Source organism: Zosterops lateralis (genome assembly GCF_965231275.1).
Source record: "Zosterops lateralis genome assembly, chromosome: 3".
In the NCBI taxonomy this organism is placed as follows: domain Eukaryota; kingdom Metazoa; phylum Chordata; class Aves; order Passeriformes; family Zosteropidae; genus Zosterops; species Zosterops lateralis.
The window spans coordinates 43168626-43193086 of record NC_139764.1 but is presented as its reverse complement, the minus strand read 5'-3'; the positions used below and the strand labels follow the sequence as shown (position 1 = coordinate 43193086).

Sequence of the window (24461 nt, the reverse complement as noted above, 5' to 3'; positions counted from 1 at the left end):
TTATTAAAGGTTACTGAGAATTAGAATTTTTTCAAATTGTCTCTGTACTTAGTTCTCACCAAATTGTCTCTCACTTGTCTAGCAGTCCAGCTTTTAAAATACTTGAAGACCTAGCCAAGTTAAATCTTGAGAAGGTTTTTATGTTGTAATTATCACCAAAGTAGATAATTCCTTTTCCATCAGAATCCCCACTTTGATGCCTGATTCTTGTCACTGAGTTTAGTAAATTATTTAAACATTGGCAGGACTAATCAAGTCAACAATTATTGTCAGTGTGATTACCCAGACCCCACTTTTGTCTGTTGGCTTGCCAGCCACACCTCTTGCCAGCAGTCCCAGTGGAATGGCTTCCCTGCTGAGCTAATTGCATCTAAATTTGATGCACCCATTACTCTGCCAAGTTCACCTCTAGCCATAAATTGATTTGTGACAGGCTTTTACAAAAGTATAAACTCTATTCCCAGCTCATGGATCATGTTAGAAATTAGTACAGAAAGACCATTTGAATCTGTTCTGAACTGAGTCACCAAGACATGATGGAGCCTGACCTTCCTGGAGATGGCTGAACTGAACACCTGCTTGCCCTGAGTCTTGGTGACTTGGAGAAGCAAATGCCATCACTCCAAACATCCTCCTTTCCTCCTCCTTCACCTGGATTTATATGCTGAGTGCCATGTTGTAGGGAGCATCTCTCTGGTCAGTCAGGGTCAGCTGTCGTGGTTTTGCCTCTTCTCAGCTGCTTCTGCCCCCCCTCAGCCTCATCCCTGATGGGGTGCTGTGAGAAGCAGAAAAAGCCCTTGGGGCTCTGTGTAAGGGCTGCTCAGAAGCAGCTAAAACATACCTGTGTTATCAACACCATTTCCAACACAAATCCAAAACATAGCTCCATACCAGCTACTATTAAGAAAAGTAACTCTACCCCAACCAGAACCAGTACAAACTGAAAACCCAGCTCATAGCAAAAAGCACCTTTATCTTAGGTGCAGATTCTCCTTGCTATGTGATACTTGAGCTTTCATTTGGAGTCAGTTATATATAAAATTCAACTTGCTCTCTACCTTAAAAAAAATTATTCCAGTTTGAGCCTTATCCTGCTTTCTTGGTCATGTATTTTTTAATTTACCTTTAAAGTTATTTTAATAATATTGCTTTCTGTAGGATAAAATTATATTCATGTATGTTTCATTACTAAATGTGGTTCAACCATGCCAGTACAATCATGCATTCATATTGCACTTTTCATGTTCTGTCTGAGTGTTGATCCTCTGAATGCTCTGAACTCCTCACTTCTTTCAGATGAGGCTCTGACACTGAAACCAGACTTCTTAAAACGTATATTACAGCTAAAATGTTTTGCGGTACAGATAGGGACCTCCATTTAAAACAAATGCTTAGTGTGTTTTTTTTTTTTTTTTTGGGGTTTTTTTTTTTTTTTTTAAGAATACTTTTATTTTGGTATCATCAGGGCTGAAAATTAAAAAAAGTATTTGCAGCAAACTAGTGGCTAGCAACTACTAAAAAAATTATTTAAGATACCTGCCAGTACAGCTGCAGAGTTGCTGGTGTTTGTGGCCCTGGGCAAAAGAGAGAATGTCAGATCAATGAGAAAACTTACTTGATTTTCATTCTCATCCCAGAATAAACTGCTTGAGTGTGTTATACTATATGAAAGTGTATCTGAATGCCTTAGCGGTACTGTGTGTCTCCTTCATAAATCCACTAATATTTAGTGTGTTCGCTGCTGGAAAATTGCCTGAATCTTTGAAGTTATTTCTCATAAGAGAATAGATTTTTTTTAATGTGTTTCGAAATGTTTTAGAATGTGACCAAGAAGTGTGTCACTAAAACATCTTTGTATTTCTCAGCAAGGTGACCCAAATAACACAATCCCCTGCTGCTCTTGTAATAAGCTGCTGAATCTTAAAGATTTCTTAATGCTGCTTGCCAGATTGTGCAGCTCTGGAGCTGAGCATGTTTTGAAATGGATGCGACAAGTATTACAGAGTCCTCCTTGGGATTCAGTGGTTTCAGATGAGCTGCTCCCCTGGGCACAGAGCTGCTTGAATACAGAAATGAGTGGGGTGTGTGCACTGAAAATGGTAATGTTGTGTTGAAATGAAGCCAGATATTTTTCTGAGAAGTACTCTTTATAAACTCAGTAGCATTTTCCTGATGGCTTGCAAGTGGTAGGAGGAAACCTTTGCGTTAAGCTTGAGCAATTAAAATCCTTTCCTTTATTTGTGTAGGGGTTTTTAGCCCTTCTTTCGCTGAACACTGGGCGGGGACACGAGTGTTTTCAGCAGAATGAGACACAGAGGTGGGAGGGGACCATGCTGCCACATGATGGCAGCAAAATCCTGCTCAGGACTAGGAGCTTCTGGAGTTCTTCATGTGTTGGGACTGGCTTCTCTTCTATCCCCTGCCCTTCCTTCCATAAGGAGAGCTAAAAGGAATGTTTTTAGGTATTTTGGAGATAACACAATTGTGGAAACTATTAATGCACTAATTCCAATAAGGCTGGATCTTCTCAAAATGCATCCTCTGGTTTACTAGCTAACACGTACTGTTTGTTTTTAAAGTCTTTAGTGTATTTATCTTTGCTTTGAAATGTAATAAGCTTGCAAATTATCAGTTTACATGCTTATTAGCAAAAAAACCCGTATCTGAATACTGGGAAGTAAGAGTGTGCTGAATGGACCCCATTCTTTACATTTGAGTAAGAAGGCATTCATCACTTCCTGCCTTCAAATTGACCACAGTGCCTTTGGGAACGTGCTCTACAAGGCCTTTCTGTCCATCTGCAGTAGCTGACTTAATATGTACCATTGCTTGTTTTGCAGTCTTGCAGTCTTTGCAACACTGCAACGGTGATCTGATACCTTTCCTGCCTATTATGTCAGTATATCACTGCATCCAGCTTTCACATTCTCTAAACTCAGATATTCTGCCTTATTGTCATTAGGGGTGTTATTTTTGCTAGTTAAAACAAATGCCAAAAATTGCCCCCAAATCCTGTAGTAAAATTTGTATAAAGACACATTTGTACAATTAGCAAAATATGAACAAGATTTGAGAGAGATTTCGTCTTTAGCTTGAGCTGCTATCAGATGTAAGCACTGAAGAAAGTTAAGATGCACACTCTGAATTAATTTTACACTTTATGAAACTGGTGATATCTTACCAAAAAAGTAAAGAATGCTTCCTCTTTGAGTTTTTTGTTTCCTGTGATTCAATTTGTCACATAATTATCCACTGCTAATGCAGCTATCACTATCATATTTCAATCTTCTTACATGCTCTGAGTTGCTTTTTAGTGTAAGTCTTGTTATTTGGGAACTGTAAGCCATCATTTTCTTAAAAGAAGCAACATCTACAACTTTAGAGTCAGTCTGGAACTGTGCAAGTACTCTGGTCAGATTGGTGCTGGCAGGTTTCTAATGGAAACCTAATGAGCAACATCACTTCAGACAGCTACACTTGAGCCACAGACTGACTGTTTTGAAAGAGCACAAGGGTATGGGTGTGTTGAGTTGCTGTGTTGTCAGCACTGGCTGGGTCTTGTACAACTACATCATTCAGGTCTCAGTTCAGGGCATTTGGATACACCTCAGACCAGTACCCCAGAAGTGATTGCTTGTTGGATATGCAGGAGGAGACATTTCCAACTCTGAGATGCCTTCTGGCTCTTCACAGCCATAGTTGCTTACCATCACCTAAGGGCAGAATTTTAGGGAGCAGTATTGCTTTCAGCTATATTATTCATTATTGCTATGGATATTTATTATGCACTGTAAACTCCGTAGTGACCCAGACAGAAAGATCCCCCTAGGCAGTCCAGTGAGATCTTTCTGGGTTCAAGCATGTGTCCTTTCTCCAAAATGCAGGTTAAAATGAAATTTAACCAAGACCTGCAAAACAGCTTTATTAACAGGGAATTGTTTGTGGTGTGCTTGTATAATGAACTTACCTTTAAAGGGGTTCAGAACCAAGGCAAGCTAATCCTAACAAAAGGGACAACTTAGGCTAGGTTATGTTTGAATAGCTCAGGCCGAGTTGTCAGTGGTGTCATGCAACAGGCTAAACAGAGAGGAAGAAGGAAGATTTTTCCGGCAATGTGTGGTTATACTGAAACATTCTGTGTGTTATATGCTTGCTCCACTACCTTATGCTTACTGAGTGTTCTTACAAAATGGGATTATGAGCCAGAAAAAAATTCCTGGTTTTATACACAATTATCAGTAGAGGGTGCTATGTTGCTTTTGAATTTGATCTTTGTAGGTTATATGTTTATCAAAGATATTTTTAGTTAATAATTTATTATTCAAAATTTAGTTCAATTATACCTTTGCTTACATTAGCAGTGCAGTTTACTGTGATAGATCTTGATAATATTAATTTGATTCTGCAAATGAACAGATTTTCTATTTAGCAAGATTTTGTGTTATACTGTGATCAGCTCCATTATAATGATTTTATGATTAGAGAGTGTTTGCTCCTATTTATATATGGTAATAAATTTATAGAATCTAGTTTATAGGCTTACAAAAACACAAACACCATCATCTCATTTCTTATTGGTGTTTGCTGTCAGTGTGATAGCAGTGTCATCAGATGAGATGTACAGTTTCTAAGTAGCTGTGCAAGCAATTCATCTTTGGGGGTAGCAAGTGAATGTCAGAAGGAGGTTGTGTGGAAAATAGGGATGAGGAAGACAAAAATCGCAAACAGGAGCTGAAGGAAATGGAAGATGAGGCGAGAATAAGAAGATACAGAGAAATGAGGCTGATGACTGCCAGATGACAGATTCTGATTTTGGAATTGTTGCTTTGCTAGCTCTGCCTTCCCAACTTCTCTGTCCTAATGGCTTTTTCAAGCTTATAACGTTTCTGACTCTTCCCCACAGTCAGTGTCTTGGCTGCTCATGGTCTCCTCTGCCACTTCCTGAAAGGAGGAGCTATGGATTTTTAATGTAAACACAAAACACACTATGGGTGCTCTTGGCTTTTTAGTTAACTTGGTGGGAGATGACTTGATCTCCTAAGTTTATTCTTGGAAGAGGTCTTATTAGTAAAAGTTTTGATTTCTAAGAACTGATAGACTCCCCTGGTATTCTGTTCCCTCCATCTGTCCTGCCATTTCCATTTTTGGTGAGTGTGGGATTAAAGATGTGGTCCAATCTCAAAATACTTTTGGCTTTTGTAGAAAGACAGCTAAAGATGCAGAAATTTAGTGAAGATTGACTCTTTGTTTAGGAAGGCATGAGCAAGCACTGTTTTAGTCTCCTCTTTAGATGAGTCACCTTCTGGGCAGGAATTCCCAGGCTAGTCTAACATAACCTGGGCTAAATTTGCCTTTTTCCTGCTGTGAAGAGGGAGATTCAGGGTTGCACCCACAATGGCAAGGAATGGGACAGCTCATCCTGAGGAAACAAACAAAAAATCCTTTGCCTTCCTTCTGACTGGACAAGGTTGCTCTGTAGTCCGTATCTGTGGAAATCTTACTCTTGGGAGATGTTCCTAAAGGCTTCCTCCACTTTCTTCCTGCTTAAATCTTCTGGTTGTGATCCAGGACCTTGAATGAGTGCCCATACCTTCTGTACTGTTTTGTTAATAACTGCTGACAAAGGAGATGATTCTTACAGAAGGCTGCCTTGTGGCTGGGACATCAAGTGGGTTGTGTTGGACCACGTTCTCCTTTGCTGGTAGGGTCCAAAGCTTTCCTGACTCTGTGGAGTGGATTGTGCTGCTGTCTAGAGCAGAAGTGTGGAGTGCAGAGGAAGCCATTAAGGTCAGGAGCTCATTTCTGCTCAGCTGAGAGTTCTGCTTGAGTGGCAGATGGTGAATATCAGGTCTGGAATTCAAGCCTGATAGCAATCAAGGCTTTGAAAACATAAACTACCTGGCTCAGAAACCAGAGGTAGGACGGCTCCTCTGCTGACATCCTGAGGCTGATTGTGTTCTGTTGGTCCAGGCAGAGCTAGCAAACCCTGGAGGGGAGGAGAGATTGTGTGCATTTCAACCTGTTGGTGTGACACTTCAGCCCTTCCTTTAAGTAATCCAGACCTTGAACTATGTTCCAGAACAATGCTAACCACTGCAGCTGAAATTAACAGCCAGTTATGTGCAGGACAGCCACAATTTTAATGCCTTAACAGAAGTTACGTAGCAGCCTTTGGGAACTGGCGACCAAAAGCAAGGAAAGTTGAGTTAACTAAAATTTATAAGGCGCCTTTGGGGCAGATGTAGAGTATGCAAGAAGAGAGTTTTAATCTTTTCACTGCCATAGGCTTCCTGGCTGACTGTAGGCAGATTGCTCTAGTTTCCTGGTGCTTGTCTTTATGCAAAATAAGAACAACAGATATTGACTACCTTGCATGAGCACTTAGGTGCTTTCACCTCATGGAGATAGAAAAGTAGTAAGAGCCCAAGGCAGGTATCTAGACGCAGTGGAGCAATGAGCTTGGAGCAGAGCACTGATGTATAAATTCCATTTGGAAAAGAATTAGAAAGAAATATTCAAAATAGATCTCTTCCCCAGGTAACAATTATTTCATTTCAATAAAGTTGTCTTTGAAACCAGTCAGTCATGTCGTGGTAACACCATTTCTGCCACCCAACAGGCACTGATGCTTTAAATGCAGATTCTCCCAAGTGTTTAGGTGCTGTACCTACAACATGAAACAGTAAATGTGAGGAAAAACAATAAATAGTATCTTCCTTAGGGCAAGTTTACACTCAGTATGGGGGATATCTGAACTAGCCTTATGTAAATTAGCTCGTGTATTGTTATCTTGCTAGGGCAGAAGGAAGTTCTTGTAGCCTGAATTCTCAGCAGGGTTAATCAGTACTCATTGAATTCAGTGCAGGTGAAACCAGACTAGCTTGGTACCTAAGTGAGCTCGTTGGAAGCTATTCTGGGATTTCTGCAGTATCTACTTTGCAGTTTTGCTCTGTAGATGTGCCTGTCTAAACTTAAATTGTCAATGGACAGGAAAAGGCTTTTCTGAAGTGTGATTCCTTGAGGGTGTTCATCTCAGAATGAGAAAAGCTGTGATACAGAAGTATCTGTTTCTCTGTGGTGGATGTAGTAAATCAAGTGTATCTGAATTTGGGTGTTAACTGCTTTGTGGAGCTGTGCTAGATTTCACATATGAAGGTGAAAGGTTCCCAAGTCCTGTGAGCCAACCAGTAGCGTAATTATAGACTTTCTCCTGTAATGTTTCAGAATTGTTAGGAAAATATTGCTGCTTAAAACAATCTCCTTCTTTCCTGTCCTCTGTGCACAGTGAAATACAGTTCAGCTCCTCCAGTACTACCACTTCAGAGAGCCAAGAACCGTCTTCTGGGGATCAAGCAGCCAGTGCACTTCAGCAGCAGCTCCTACTGATGGTGGCTAGAAGGACCCTTTCAGAAAACCCACGGGTACATTGTAATATCTGAATTTCTAGCATCTTGGTGAACTGCTCAATAAACAAATGCTGCAGGCTTGCTCCTGAGACAATTTTGTTGATTTTGCTGTACAGCTTTTCTTGGTATTGCTTGTGTGGGAGAAGAGGTGTTTTGTGTTGATGGATACAACTCGGCTGTTTTCTAGCGACAATGAGTAGTGTCCTTGGGGAGTACTTAAAGACTCCATCACTGAAAAAGTTCATCTTCTATCTTCAGGCATATTTCATTTGGAAGAAAACACAGCTGTTAGGATTTTAGACACACCACCAGATTTTATTAGTATGAAGTGTTTATTCCAAATTCATTGCTGTCATAAAACCTCATGTCTGGTTTCACTTTTCTGAATTGGGCAACCAGACCTCTGGAATGTTGAAGCCACCTCCTCAATAGGGCCAGTAAAAGAAAAAGGTGCTCAGACTTCAGATTGCATAGTCTTATGTGGACATGAACTTTGCAGTGTTTGGGGTCTGTGACTTAGGGCTATAATCTGTTTTTAAAATTCTTTTTATAATACCTTTGACTTTCTCTCTGCCATATCAAATTCTAGTTTGGTATTTATGAATAACAGTAAAATGTCAGTTAATTAACTTTCATCTTAGATTTCACATAGGAACGTTAGGCTAGAAGCAGTTTGTATAAAGGAATTATTTTAAACTAAAAATAAATCAATTGTCCCAAATAGTGTCTTTCAAATTTGGACAGGGTCTTCCATCTAAAGGCTCAGATGTTTTCCAGGTATTTATAGTCTTGTAAACTGCCTGTAAATTAGAGAACAATTGCCATTTCTTCTCTCTCTTTCAGGAAGACTGCTCCTCAAGGTCAAATAGCAAATTTGTAGCCAGGCCAGGCAGTAATTTCAGAATGTCCTGATTTCTGATTTTTTTTTCTTAAACATGAAATTCTGACCCTAGATAAGTCAGGAAAAGCATTGTCATTGATTTCAGGCTGTCACTAACACCATATAAATTTATGAAGTGACTTTTATAAGCCCTTTTTTGATAGGAAAACAGACTTGAGTGACTTGCTCAGGGCTAGTCAGAGAGTTTCCCAAATCCATCTGAAAAACCTGACTCTCACTCAAGCACTGCAAGACTCGCACAGAAGATTTCATCCAAAGGTTACAGTTCCTCAGGAGCCAAAGTGTTCACTTACACATTCAGCTAAAGGCACGTTGGGCTGTTCTGGGGAGACTCAATGATCAGATCCTCTGGTGTTTTCAGTGAACTCTCTGCCACTCTTTTGATTTTTTTTTTTTTTTTTTTTGTATCTAGTAAGGCGAGCAATCTACATTAGATGTGTGAAGTTAATGACTGCAGCAGACTGAGCTTCGCTTTACTTTCTGTTGGGTAATAGGACCCAAGAGAAACAAAACTATGCCAGTATTAGCAACTGTAATATTTTAAAACAAGTTTTTTTTTTCCTTTAAAAATGCCCTAACCACATGTTTAAGTTACTTTTTAAAGTAGTAATAAAAATATTAAAATTTGGACTACATAAACTACTTTCAGATTTTCAAGTCAGCATGGTAAAAGGATTGCAATTGGTCTCATGGCTTTTAAATTGCTTAGAATTGTTAATAAAGGAAAGAAGGCCAAATAGCCCAGCATCCTCTTGTGCATCTTAATGCCCAGAAATATGAGGGATTGTCCTCCACTACTAGCAGTTGAGCTCCCTGGCCCTGCATGGCTGTACACTTTTAGTCAATTGGAGGCATGAGATAAAATGCCTAAACTTGAATTTCTTTATCCAGAGCCTATGCTAGCCTGTTTCATCTCATATTTGCCAGCAGACTGAGGATATCAATGAGTTGTTTCCCAGCTGATGCACAGGAATACATTGTCGTGTGTAAACTGTGTAAAATTCCTTTTCCTGAAAAGCGAAGATTAGAAATTATTCCAATATTCTGAGAAAAAAATTTAACAATTCCTTTGTGCAGGTGGACAGGTTGCTTAAAAAACAGTGCTTTGTTAGCAGTTATAGTTGGATGATCAAATACTTTGCACAGAAATCCCATTCCCTGACTAGGAAAATTATTTCAACATAAATAACTCTAATGTAGGCATTGCTAGAGTCCCTTATAAATAGAGCTACTTATATATAAGTATATTTGTTGATTAATTATCTTTAAGGAGGGGTGGGGAAAAGGCTGCCTAGGAGGAGGTTGAAAGCCACTTGACTTCAGTGATTTGAAATCTCAAATTCTTCTTGAAAGAAAAATAAGTAACTTCCTCTGTAACATCAGTAATGTTGTACCTTGGAAAGGAATCACTGCTTTACAGAGGTTTTTTTCATCTGTTGTCTAGCTTTGCAGGCTTAGCTGATGGTCTGCAGATAGTTGGAGGAGAGTTGTAGAGAAGATGTGCAAAAAGCCTTAGAATCTGGGAAAAGCAATATTCAAAAGGGTGGATTTATGATTATGATTATACGATTAGAGCCTCTTAAATTAGTGCTGTTTATGCTATTTGTGCTTGTTTGCAATTCTTTTTCCTCCTCTTGCTGCTCTTGAGGAGGCACACCTGAGGTGGTATTCAAAGCATCTCAGGAAAGATAAACAAAGCTGTGTTCTGGAAGAAAAGTTGATAAGTCACACCTCTAGGCCTTAAGGCCTACTTATTTATTTATATATTTATTTAATTTAAAATAAGGATTTGTCCTGTCATGTTTTTGTGTTGCACTGTAATTAGCCTGATACATGGGAAAATCTTCAAAAAGAAACCTTAGACAAGTATTGGATCTGGACTAAAAAATAATTACTTTTTTAATTAACATTTAGTATTATTTTTTTGAAGCATATTGTCACTATTGAGCTGCATAATTAATATAGCTTCTGTCTATCTGCAACAATTCAACTGGTGTGATATTTTTGTTTCTAATTTAAAATTAAGAAAATCAATATGCTAATGTGCTCCCACTATCCCTTTCAATAGTAAAAAAAAAAATAAATTAAAAAAATCTGATACTTCATGTAAATTTGGCCTTTTCAACACCTGTTTTTCTGGCAGCTCTGTGTGAGTGTGAGAGTTTTGTGTATCTCTGGTTTGTTTTTACAGCAGCCCAGCCAGGACCCTGAGGATTCCTCATGTTCCTCAGCACAACGGAAGCTGAACAGGCAGTTTTACAGATTTGTTGTGTTCCCTGGCAAGTGGATTAAAGTCTGGTATGATCGTCTTACCTTGTTGGCGTTGCTGGACAGGTAAGCTTTTTTTTTTTTTTTTTAAGCTGCTCTATGTAGTGTTACAGTGGGTGGCTCCACATGTCCATAAAGCAATGCTGACCACTAGAGAAGGAGAATTCAGGTTGAGTATGAAGTTCAGGGCTGGTTTCAGTGGTTCTTGCTACCCTTTGTCTTCAGGTAGAGACTTTGATTCATGTGAGTACCAGGCTTGTAGACTAGTCTGTAATTTGATTCACAGATGTTATAGATCCAATGATTTTTGATGAGAAAATCAGAAGTAGAAGGGTCCCAGAATATTGTAAACCAAGAACTCCAGTCTTAAAAAAAAAAAAAAAAAGAAGATTATTTATAGACTGGTATTCAGGTGAAGATTTTTGAGCTGCTGCCTCTGTCCCAGTTCAAGTTTATTTGTCTCTGCTTCTGTTGGGAGTGCTGTGCCATATGGATTAACATGGGCTCCACAGCAGAAATTTCAGATGACAGTTTTACCTGATGCAGATATCAGGCTACATGTCAGGGAGCTTTAAGTCCAGAGCAGGTATTTACTTATCTGTGGTGTCTTATCTCTGTGTTTCAATTGCATGGGAATCTTTTCTGCTGATAAGCTCTTTTGTTCCATCCTGAATATTAACACTTTTTTTTATCTCAGCTTCCATGTTCTAGCAGAACAGATAAATAAAACATCAGATCACAAATTTGGTCTTTCATCCAATTCTTTGTTGTCAGATGTATATTTTTCATTAATGGAAGGCCTTATTTCCTCATTTAAAAGTGTTTGGGTGTTTGATTTTATTTGCAGTTGTTCATGTGTTGGGGTGTTTTTATGCTTTTTTTGTATTTGTTTGTGGCTTTATAAACATGAATGTTTCTTCAAATCATCTCCATTGTGGAATTCTGATTGGGAAGTGAGATAGGAAGGGATATTAGACTTTAGTGTATTTATGCACTATACAGTGCACAATGCACTATACATTTTCACTGTCATTTTGGATAAGGCTTTTTGGCATGGGGATGAAATACTGTTGAATACAGAAATGTAGTTATGGGATGCAGTGAATTCTGATAGCTGCAGCACTGGCAGTTCATACCTGCCTTGGTCTAATGAATCTATAAATATTTTGTACTTCTCCAACACTTTTATTCACATAGGACAGAAGATATAAAGGAAAATGTGTTTGCTGTCCTTCTAGTAGTTCTTGTTTCACTTCTTGGATTCCTGACTCTGAACCAAGGCTTCTGTAAAGACATTTGGGTTCTGTTGTTCTGTCTCGTAATGGCCAGCTGCCAGTATTCTCTTCTCAAGGTAGGACTCAAGTTCATGGCCAGTTGCTGAATTCTTTTCGAACTTCTACAAAGAAAAAATCCTGTAAACAAACATCTTTTTTTCTGTTTTCCTTTTAGAGTGTTCAGCCTGATCCTGCTTCACCAATACATGTAAGTCTCAGTCAGTAAAACAAGTCTTTCTCCTCTGTTGTCACTTGTGTACTGTGAAACAGCTGGCTGTTCAGGGAAACACATTTATTAGTCATTTGCTATTCTAGCTGATTTATGAAAAAGAAAAAGACATCTGTGATTTCAAGACTTTGTATTAGGTTTAATTATTTTAAAGCTATTTGAATTTATCACTGCTATTATAAAAGTGCTTTTTCTTTAAGTTAATATGTGCAGTAAAAAAGTTCATCTGGACTATATTGCTGATGTTCAATCCTGTGACATCACACAAACCTTTTCTTTGCTCTCCTTTAGAAACAGACAGAAAAAAAGAGCAGAAGTTTCAGACTAGCAGCTCAGTTGTTGCTCAGTTAGGATTTTTTTCCATTTTTTTTCCTTTGGGATTGGGGATTGATCATTTTATTTTGTTAAATATGCTGCCGAAGATTTATTTTGTTAAAAGTATTATTAGCTCATCAAATGGCACAGGTGTTTTCCCTTTGTTACAATATGGTCACAGTTTCTGTGCTTGTGTCCTGAAGAAATGGCCAAATCTTTGAGTGAATGCAGGATGTAAGGATCCTTGCTGGTTGCTATATATATATATATATATATATATATATATATATATATACATATACATATATATATATAATTTTTTTTTTATACATCTAAGAAATTGAACTCTGATGGTGCCCAACCACCTTGCAGAGAACCAGTTCTTTACATGAGTCTGTCCTTGTTATAGTACTTTTTGAGGGGCATCATCCTACAGTTGCAACCTTACCACTCCACCTGTCACAATGTCTCAGCATTTTTGATTTGTGGGTTGTGGAAGACATTTCAGTGGCCACAATGCCTTGTCCTTTCTTTTACACTTGGATGCTAGTTGCTTATGTTTCTTATTACGCTCTTTGAATGTTTTTTAGGATATCTTGTCTTCCTTCAGGTTTCAAAAATGATGTGTTGAAAACTTCAGGTCTGCTGCCGGATCAGTTCCCTTTGGCAGGGAACAATTATTTTTGTCAGTTTAGAGGCTAGAAATACAGGCTGAACTTGAAATTGATGTTATTTATGTATGTATGCTGCACCCTTCACTAGATAGATTTCAGAAGAGTCTCAATTTCTTTTCCATGTCAATTATTAAGGGGTGAAGTTAGGGTGGTTTTTGTTATAATGCATTCATAGGAATTACCTGTCTATATAAAAAGTAGGAAAAGGTAATAAACAGCCACTTACTCATTGTAGGAGAATACTTTCAGTACATTAAAGAAGTAGTCCAACCTCAGTGAAAAGTTGGGCAGTCTTGTGAGTAAAGTAGTATAATTTGTCAACTCAACTGGCATCTGTCTAGATATAATCATGTGAACTGTAATCAAATAGTTTGCACTTAATCAGACATTAGTAATGTGTATGTTTGTTGAAAGTAGGGGGCAAACAAATCAAACCTTCATTATAAACCTATGCAGCCCATATGTCTTTTATAGTATTAAACACAATGTAGTGTTTAAACAGAGCATTTTTTTTTGGTGCAGAATCCAGGTCTGAATTTCATGTTCTCACAGTACTATTACAAGTGTTATTCTCTGTATTGTATTGTGTAAGTCATGCAGCAGTGGAACAAAGTAACAATAGCTGTATTCTCATCTTCCTTTTCTTTTCTATAACTTTGAGGGATACTCTCTTTCCAACTTCTGGTGCACTATGCAAACTCCAAGAGAAATAAAATTTAGAAAGCTTTTCCACTAAGGGTTTTAAAGGTGGAAGTGTTGTCATGCTAAAATAGAAGATTAGCAATTTCTACATTATATCTTTTTAACACAATAGGTATTTGTAAAGTCTTGCTTGAACTGCTAAGCACCTCAGAAATAGGACAATGAGAAGGTGAGAAGAGATATTTCATGTACTGTTTCATAATTCATGTGACTGCATTAAATTTAGAGAGAATAACATCTCTTGATGTTAATGTAAGGATGCAGAACAGCATAGGGATTAAAGAATGATCTATGCTGTGCTCATGAATGAAAATGCAGATGAGATTTTTTTGAGTGAGAAACAAACCATTATGAGCCTCAGATCTGCACAGTGAATTAAGTTCTATTCATGGATCCATGAGTAGCCACTAACGCCTTACATTAGCCACAACAGCTGAGGAAGTTCCAGACTTCTTCCCTATCTCATGTGCAGAGTTTGTTACCGTTTGGTGAGACTTTGTGACTTTGTCATCTCTCTCATTTCAAAGCCTGTAGGGTTTTGAAAGCCTGCTTTAAAATAGCATCCAGTGAGCTCGAAAACACAGTATCTAGAGATGCTGTAAGCTTTTGTTCCAAACTCCTCCTGAGTGCCAATGTATTCACTTGCTGCTGTTGAGGAAGAGCTGGCATTTACTGTTGCTGCAGGTTTCTACTGGTGCCTGCTATGAGAGTCTGATTTTCCTGTCCTCTGGAGCTTTAGCCTTTCTAGTTCTGGTTCATTGAGAGCTGGTGGCCTTTAGCTGCTGTTTACACAGGGTTACATTCATATGGGATGATGAAATTTTGGAACGGCCTCCTCACTGGAGTGGTGGAGAGAAGAAAATCAAGTCCTTTCCAAAGTGTGTTATATCTTGCTGTTAGTGACCTGATACAAACAACTGCTGTTGACCGCAGGGTATTAAAATTCAGAGATCCAGGAGATCTCTGATGCTTGTCATGTGTATTCAAGGCTTTTACAAAAACCTTAGGCAAAGTTTTACATTTAGTAAATGGCTCTATAGAAGGATTGGGAGAGCTTGTCTCTGAGTACCTCATAAGATACGTGTATAGCTCAGGATCTAGCTTGAGCTTACAAAGGCATTTGAGCTTGAAAGATGGCAGTCGTGCTCTTAACAAGATTTAGAGAATCTCTTGCATAGATTGATTCAGTCCTGTCACGTGCCAAAGCAGATAGTTAACTCAGTTGTGTAGCTACCATAGGCAGTTTCCTGAGTCCCATAAGGCACTTATAAAGTATTTTTAATTTGTCCCTATAAGCTTTTCTGTAAAACTGAGCACATGCACATTTCTTTATATAAAAAAGCCTTCTGTCTTTCTCCTCTTACATGTGTGCACCCACAAATAAAAAAAAAAAAGCCCATTAGATATTTTTAAAATTTTCCAATCAAAATGCTTTGCAGTCAAAACTACTGTTTTAGTAAATGGAAGTGTTTGTGAAATTATTCTTTGTTGAAAGTCCTAACATTTTTATGGAAATATGAGATGCATCACTGCTGTGTTGGTAAGATGTGAATATGTATCTGAAACATATTAATGAGAAACATGGGCATGATAAAAGTGACTTTTTTTAGCAGACTTTGGGAAAGGAAGATCTTTCACTGAAATGTCGATCAGTGACGGAAAAAAAATTGTTTAACAAATGAGATGTAAAATATAAAAAGAATCCTGCTTCATTATTTAAATTCTTCTAAACAAGAATGCAGAGTGGAGTAATTTCACCAAGATTAAATCAGTTCTGCATTTCAAAATTTGGTGAGCTTGCCTAGTAAAACAAAATGAGCCCTTAATATCTAAAATGCCTTGTTAAACGTGTTGTGCTGCCACATGCCCATTTTGGTGAAGGGCTGCATAGCTTTGTCTGTCAGTGGCAGATACAGGAGGGCTTTGCTCCTATTTTTCTGTTTTATTTATTAAATGCAATGTCTATCCCCTGGCTGTGACTTTTGGGAAGAGATCATCTCTTTCCTGGAAGGTGTCTACTGTTGCCCTCAAACCAGTCCTGTCCCAAATAATGCCCTTCACATGAAGCATGTAAATGACAGTGAAATACCACACTAATACTTGTAGCAGTTCTTCTTTCTTGTTTTGTGTTGCATGTTCCCCAGTTGTGGGGACTGGAGTATTTACTGTGCTCTAGGAAGCTCATTCAGTTTGAGGACATTCCAAGGAGTGCAAGAGCTGTGCAGACACTGCCCTTCTGAGTGTATTGTTGCTGCATTGCTTTGCTTCTGTTGATAAGAATCTAGAAAGATTTCAAGATTCTGTCTCATTACCCACCACCACCACCTCCTGAAAATCAGGGAAGGTAGTATTTGCTCGCATTTTGCAGCTTTCAGAAAATCTCTGGAATCTGCTTCCTCAATCATAAGTGGCATTACTGTAGTTAGCACGGTGAGAGTGATTGAATTAGCTTATTCTATTCTAAGGTAGAAATGACTACAATGACCATCCAGTGCCACTGCCTGACCACTTAGGGCTGACCAAAAGTCAAAGCAAGCTGTTAAGAGCATTGCCCAAATGCCTCTTCTAAATACTGCCAGGCTTGGGGCATCAACCACCTCTCTAGGAACCCTGTTCCTGTGTTTGACCTCCTTTTTAAAAGAAATGCCCCTGCCTGATGCAGCTTAGAGCCATTTCCACACATCCTGTCACTGGATGGGACAGGAGATCAGCACCACCTTCTCCACTTCCCCTCGTCAGGAGCCTGTAGGGAGCAATGAAGTTGTCCCTCAGCCTTGTCTTCTCCAAACTACACACGCCCAAAATCCTTAACTGCTCCTTATAGGACATTCGTTGGAACCATTTCATCAGCTTTCTTGCTCTGCTCTGGATGCCTTCAGGGGCCTTCACATCCTTTTAAAATTGTGAGACCCAAAACACACAGCACTCAAGGTGAGGCTGCACCATTGCTGAGTACAGCAGGATAATCACCTCTTGACCATCTCATGTTGCTGGTTTTGATGCACCCCAGATGCAATTTTCCCTCTTGGCTGTTGTCACTCACAGCAGACTCACGTCGAACCTGCTGGTGGGCAGCACCCCCAGGTCCATTTCTCCAGGGCTGTTTGCCAGCCACTCATCTTATAATTTACACTTGTGCCCAGCATTACTCAATCCTAGGAGCAGCATCTAACACTGCATCTCGTTAATCACTGCCAAGTGTTCCGGTCTGTCTAGTTCCCTCCGCGAAGCTGCCTGACTCTAAACAAAGTCAACAGCACCTTCGGGATTGGTATCTTTGGCAAACTTGCTAAATGGTACATTCAGTTCCTACACTGATAATCTGCTCTAGGACTGAGCCCTGAGAAACTTCACTGCTGATGGGTCACCAGCTGGATGTGTCCCCTTTCACTGCAGCCCTTTCAGCCAGTTCTTCACCCAGCACACCATAACCTACTTTAGAAGTAAGAGTTAAATATGCACTGTAATCCTAATTGAGTATGTCAATGTTCTGCATGGAACTGCAAGGTGTGTGGAGTTAAACCTCTGGGCTTGTAGTCATCAACTGTCTTACCCAGCTGCCTTCAAATAATCACCATGCAAAGATAAAACTGACTTCCATAGTTCAAGAAGCAAGACAAGAATGTTACAGCACAATAAACCAGACTTTACTTCATGTTTCATATCCTGACGTTCGCTCCAGGCCAATTGTTTAGGTGTATATTTATTATGGTTTTTACCTAAGGCACAGCTCATATTTTACATAAATGAACTGAAGTTTAAAGAACTCCAGAAAGTAATAGTTCAATTTTTATTTTTTTTAATTTAAAGTTGTATTTTTATCTTTATAATTCTCCATGGATTATTTTGTGGACATGTGTCCTATTAAAAAAAAAAAAAAAGGCAGTAGTAAAATTGAAATTGATTAAACAGCAAGGATTTGTGTTCCTGACTTGATTCATATTCCACGGATGTGAGGCACAATGTAAGCCCACCAGTTCCCTGTAATCTGCCACCTTGTTAACTGATTGATCCCAAAAGAGAGTACAGGTCAGTTAATAGCAGGCTAACGTATGAGCTTGGCTGGTAGCCAAACAAATGCAACCACAATTTCAAGTCAGTAAGTAGACTCAAAAAAAGACGTGATCTTTTATTATACTCACTTAAATTACATTTTTCAAATAAGAACAGTTGTATGGCAGCTTTATGCAAGGCAAACTTGGATTCTTGTCACTTTGCTCCTGGCTTTTCACACTCAAATAATCTTTTGGCTCATCAGTGTTTAAAATGTCTAAGTTACTCTTAAGCCTGCTACCAGGAGAACTATTAAGGTTCTTCTTAAGTGTCTGTTAGTTTCCCTGGCCTGCAGCCCCACGTGAGTGTTTTGTAGGATTAGTGGGAATCAATTGTGTGAAAGACATCAGATGAGATTCCTTCCACATCCTAATTCCTTTGGATCATCATTTCAAAGTGTTTCATGACAAGCAGACCAGAAACTGCTGATGAGTGTCACCCCCTTCAGAAGGTATGCTGATTTGCTCTCAAGTGGTTCAAAGAAACAAAAAAATTAAACTGTTGAAGAAGAGTCCATGCCCATGCCTCACACTGTACTGGGGATATGCTCTATATATTTTTTCTTCCCAGGATTCAATAAAAAATTAAATTAATTTTATATTTCATAAAATTAAAAAAGGTCAAGTCACCTGAAGCAGATGTTCATTAAAATAAAAGAAATACAGAGAAAAATTACTTTTCTACTGGAAAGAAAGATTTAGACAGGTTGAGGGTTTTTTTTCCCCGCAGGAAATGATGGCTCCTGGAATTTGTAAGTTTTAAAAGGTCCAGAAGGGTAGTTTTCAAAAGCATAAATGATTGCTGGAGTCAGTCTTAAACTGCTCATTGTGCCTTTTGAAACTCTCCTCTGGAGAAGATAAAATACCTTGCAATGTTTTTATTACTAATTATTATGTATAAGTCATTAAAATATTTTGTCTGACCCCTGACCCTCTCTCCAGGTTAATACAGTGCATGCAGTAGAAGAATGAATATAAAACTTTTACTTTTTTCTTTTTTTTTTCTTTTTTTCTTCCAGGGACACAATAAAATCATAATCTACAGCAGACCTGTATATTTTTGTATATTGTGTGGCCTTATTTTGCTGCTAGATGCTGGGTCTAAAGACACAAATCCTCCTGTATATACAATGTATGGCCTGAAGCTCTTCTCACCCAGATCTCTCCAGTCAGCCAGAGACCATGTAATAGGTGAGTCAGTATTTTTCCAAGGACTGCCAAAAGGAATAAAGTGTGAGTCTGTGTTTTTCCATGCTGGCAATCAAATGCAAGTTATGGAGGCACAACTCAAAGTCAAATTGATAGAAACATTTGGAATGACTTAAGATAGGGCGGGGGGCAGCTGGCAACCTCCCCTCATGCAAAAGGAGTTCCTAATGAAATGAGGCTCATAGAAACGTTTCCATAGAAAACTAAAAGTCACTGATGTTATTAGCAAAAATCATCATCTGTGAAATGCAGTCAATCTTTGCAATGCCTTGTCTATGTGGAGCAGTTACTGCAGAATAACTTAAGTTTTAAATTTAATTCCTGGAAGCTAATCCATGCCAGATCCTCAGATGGACATCAATCTTCAATTATCACAAGGAAAGTGCCTTATCTTGGTTTAGTTTAATCATTCTGTCTATTTGACCAGTTAGTATGGAGCAGCCACTCTGCAGTAGCTCTTTTGACCTGTTTCCTTCTAGAATCATGTTCTGAGGTTGCTGAGGACATTCAGATATTGCCCCAAGACAGATCTGATAATCCTTGGCACTAATTCAGAGTGGCCACAGCTGACATTACCCTGTTCTGTCAGGACACTTCTTCCTGTTGCACACCGCACTTACAGTCTGTAATTGTGATGTTACACCAGCTGAGCCACGGATACAAGTGCTGGTCTGCACTCCCATGAATAGTGCAACACTGTTAAGGTACAAAGTAGGAAATGTGAGGTTTACTGTAAAAGTTGTGAAAATCTCCTAGAAAGCTGTGTTGTAGCATACCCAAGATGGCCTGTTGGTTTGTGAATTTAGAACCAGGAGAACCTAACATAATAGAAGAAAAACATTTTTGTGATATAGTGTATGACCTTCAAGGTCTTTGTTCTCCTGTGACTGTTGTGCTTGCTTTTTGCCATACTCAGGTCACACTCACTGCCTGAAAGGCATACTATATTTAGGAAAGCCTCCTGGCCTTAACATGGGTACTATGGCTCCCAGTTCTCACCAGAAATAGGAGAATATAAAGAGATGCATCTGACTTATTTTAATTAGCTTTTTTGATTACTTTCCTTTGGTCTCATTTAAGTTTCTCCTTACATCTTATTTTCTCTGTCTGTCAAAGGTGAGCAGTAAAAATGCTGATAAATAATTCAACAAGAATCATAGATGACACTTGGGATAGAGATAAATGAAAAACTATAGCAACCAGCATAAGGAAACAAAGTGTGGGTATAAATGTGTTAATTTTGGCTGGTCTCAAAAGAGATGGCAGAGCATGTTCTTGAAGCAGGAGGGGGTGGGGGAGAGAGGAAATACAGGCTCATCTCCCCAAGCTGGCATGTGTTTAATGAGAAAGAGAGAAGAAACCCTTTCCTTTTGCTTGTCCCCTGTTCTCGTTTTGCCAAGATGTGTTGGTTCAAGTGATGTTTGGTGCTGTGTTTTGGCTATTCTTTACTTTATCTGTATTTGACTCTAGTTAGGAGTCCTAACCTCTGACTGCTGTGAATCCTTGCAATTGTTCCCAATGCAGTGACCTCTGTGAGCATGGCAGTCCAGCATCCTGTGGCACCTCACTGCACTTTTAGTGTAGATTCTCTTATGTAATGAAGGTATAGAAGTATTTGGTTTGGGCTACAAAATAATGAGGGAAGTTGGTGCTTCTGAATACCAATAAAGTCTTACTACTGTTTTGCAGTTTTGCCCATTTCCTCGGTATTTCTAATCTCTTTCCATTGGTCTGTCATCATATGGCGACTTTTTAGTTTATATTTTAATCATAATTTATTGTGGTATTAGGAGTTGATATGTTTGGAAACCAAGGAAATTTTGACTCTGTTGCAAATATCAAGGGAAGGAAAAGTCTTTTATTTCAGGTGTTTATTACAATAGAAAGCACAAGCCATCGGAATCACAGAATGTACCAAAGAGCTGGTGTGATGCCACATATCATACTCTGATAAAAGTCTTGGAACAAGGTCATGAAAGAAAATAATTGCAGATTTGTTAGATGTGTAACCTAATTACTTATGAAACATGTTTTTTAACACGTTCATTTATTTTCAATCTACTCCATTATCTGATTCTGTTTTATTTTAAATTTGTGATGATTCTGCTATTGATTTATATTTCTATTAATTGGGGGTTCATGACTTTATTTCTGACTGATTTTCATCTTGAATTCCTTATTTCAGTTAACATTTTTGCTAGATTAACATATGAAGTGCAAGTAAGGGGGCGAACAACCAACCTCAGTTACTGGGAGCTACAGGTGTGGTTAGTGACAAAAGTAGTTGTATTTCATATTTGATAGTTCTTGTGATGAAACCATTTAAACATTCAACAGGTAAGTGAAATTCTTTGGCAGACATTTCAGAAGACTTGAGAATCAGAAGGTGGCAAAATTTTGTGATAGTGGGTCTTCTGTGTGCTCCTTGTAGCAGTGATTGAGCTTTTGTAAAGGAAATAAAGCCTATGAATGTTGTGCTTTCCCATGTTCATGAGTGGGAGAACAAAAAGACCATTTCAAATAATGCTTTTTCTTTTCCTTGTGAAAAAAACCCATATTTTACTACTCTGATATATATTTTTCAAATAATATTTTTCTAAATGTTTGCAACATGGTGTTGCCACTCTACATTTCTCAAAAGACACAAATTTTCCAAATTTATAATTTGTGTTTCCCTGTCACATTTATGTGATATGTGCTTTGTAGAGGAAAAATGCAGTGTTAAATGTAACAGCTTGCATAACTATCCTTTAGTGGTCCAACTTTTAAAGGTGGTCTGTATGAAAATGTATGATGCCCAAAGAAATTATCTTCAGAATTCATAATGCAATTTCAAAGGATTAAACAGTTACATTTACTGTCTGCTTCCCACAAGGGGAACTTCTGCTTCTAAATTCAATCCTTTTGTTGGTGACAATTGTTTATTTTCCTGTACGGTGTGCTCCTCAGTGCAGGATTAGATAAACTAAGCTGCCTCAGCTAAAGAAGTTGCTAGGGTCATTCAAGGTATTAATAGAGAATGGGTGAGGTGAGGACAGTTTTACAGTCAACTAACTTTTCCCTCCTTGTTTACATTTGTCTCTGTATATCTTGGTGTACTGTCAACTCTTTATTCTCATCCTTCCTTCCACTGCTCTTATTCCACTTTTTCTGAGGTTACTACAGCAAAGGCAATCATTTGGGCTATAACTCAGTAGTCTAAGACGAATTCTGGCAGTTCTGCAAATCCTTTGCCGAAAGAACAATATCTCCTAAGAGTTTCAGCAGTGTGTTTTTAGGATAGTTAATCCATGGTGAGTCCACATGGCCTGCTGAGCAGTTTTCTGTTGTGCCATTTTGCCCATCTTCAAGAGTGGTTCTTGCTTGGCTTGGCATGACTTGGTGGAATATCTAAAAATGTGCAGAGTAATAGAGGAAGAGGAATTCGATATTGGCATTTGTATGTAAAAGGCTGAGAAGAGAGCATTTCTGTATTTTCTTACATACAGATAATTTGTGCCAGTAGCGGGAAGTAGTGTTGAAGGTGCATTGTGAATCCAAGTATACTTGGGTGCTGTCTGTGTTTAGCACTTGAGCATGTTGTTTTCTCTCCTGTGTTGGACTTTGTCAGCAAGATTTACAGTACTAGAGAACAGTAGTGCATAATACAGTGAGGATAAAAGCTGTCAGATCAAACTTGGTGTGTTGTTTCCTTTTAGCACAAGATGCCTTAGTAAGATGAGCTGGCAGATGTGAAATTAGCGTTGAGCAAAGAACACAAATTCTTTTGTTTCCTTCTCAAAAATCTGACTGGGGGAATGGGGAATAAGTTGTACTAGTGACTTGTTTAATTTGCCTTTTATGGAAGCTGGCAGAATATTCTGAGGAAGCTTTGCTATAGGTTTCTCCTGTTTCTAGGGTCTGCTATAAGTGTCTGCTCTTGATTGCTGGGAGAGGCAGGATATTGTGATAGCCAAGATATTTCAGGTCTTAGCCATTAAAATATTTTTTGTTTATATTAAATTGTTGTAGCTGTTCTTGAACCATCTCAGATTCAAGTTCCAAAGTCTGCAAATTAAAATTTCTCTACTTTGAAAGGAACAAATAAAACCTTGAAAGTATTTGACAAGTGGTAAGGAGTCTATGTAATGCTGTTTTTTTCTGCCACTGTTTTTATCCAAAAATCAATCTTAAGGCTAATGCTGAGCTTTAGTTTCTTATGTGTAAAATAACATTATTTATTTTGAATACATGAGGAGGAAAGTGTAATCATTGCTGCTAAGGTTACGGTATGGTCACTTGAATAATCTTCAGAATTTATTACAACAATTTCTTATTCTGCTGTCATGCATATTTCTTTATTTGCCATACATTGGATGTGTGACTGTGTTCTAAAATACTTTTTTTTTTTTTTTCTTAGTGTTTTTATATTGCTTTCCTGCAATTTCTCTTCTTGGACTTTTCCCTCAAATCAATACCTTCTGCATATATCTTTTGGAACAAATAGATATGTTGCTTTTTGGCGGTTCTGGTAAGTAGCCATCTGCAGCCTGAGCTATCCCCCTTTCTGGCCTTATAACCTCAAATTAGAATATATTATTGCATGTTACATAGCACAGTGCATGTTAAAGCTCAAAAAGCTAATACTATCCATCTAACAGTGGGGTGAATACTCATTGTAGCTTAAGTAGCAGGAAAGATTGAGATGCATCTACATTGTCATCTTAGTTTGTGTCAGAAACGAAGTTCCTCTTTCTTCCCACTTACCACATGTCTATATTTCAGCTGCTGCTGGGTTCGTATCTGCACTGTACAGCATTTCCCGAAGCTTTGTTGTTCTGATTGTCCTATATGCCTTCTGCTTCAGTGCAGTGAAGGTAAGCCAGAAAAACAACACTGGAACAATTCAAAATTTCAAGCTAGAAATTGATGTAATCTGGGGAGACTAGCATTGTTTGGTCCTACATTGTCCTTGCTTATCAAGATAAGCTTTGCAAGCCATGCTTCAGTTTCTGTATGTTAGTTACACTGAAATAGACCAAAACTGTAGCGAAATTTCTGAAGTAAATGTGTATCTAATACCTGTGATTATTTGCCTCTTATATGTATCAGTGTGAAGTTATCCACTGAATTTTCTCTACAAGCATAAACAGCAGCCTCGACTTAAAAGGCTGCAGTCTCTGTTGACCTGCATAGCCAGGCCTAATTTGCTTATAATTCCTGGTAACGTTTTTGCTGTTGCTTCATAACAATATGCCTAAGAACTTAAACGTTGAGCAGACTAGCAGACCATCTAAGTAAGTAATGTGTCTGCATCCACAGTGAAATGCAATTTAGGAATTTAATGCAAGCCAGATGACTGGGTTTGCCACTTTTTTTCCTAATATATCACAGCCATTAGACTAGGGATATTGGAGAGTGTGCTTATATAATTTGGTGTCTGTGGACTTGT

At 38.4% G+C, this 24461-nt stretch overlaps 1 protein-coding gene across 1 annotated transcript in view; it reads left to right on the top strand.

Moving 5' to 3' along the window:
• PCNX2 (pecanex 2) overlaps positions 1-24461 on the top strand; it is a 151371-nt gene that overhangs the window by 27583 nt on the left and 99327 nt on the right. Inside the window, exons 9-15 of the mRNA XM_083856391.1 lie at positions 7286-7421; positions 10499-10641; positions 11773-11926; positions 12025-12057; positions 18841-19012; positions 23430-23540; positions 23795-23886. Coding sequence (XP_083712517.1) covers positions 7286-7421; positions 10499-10641; positions 11773-11926; positions 12025-12057; positions 18841-19012; positions 23430-23540; positions 23795-23886 — 841 coding nt within the window. The remainder of the gene's footprint in view (positions 1-7285; positions 7422-10498; positions 10642-11772; positions 11927-12024; positions 12058-18840; positions 19013-23429; positions 23541-23794; positions 23887-24461) is intronic.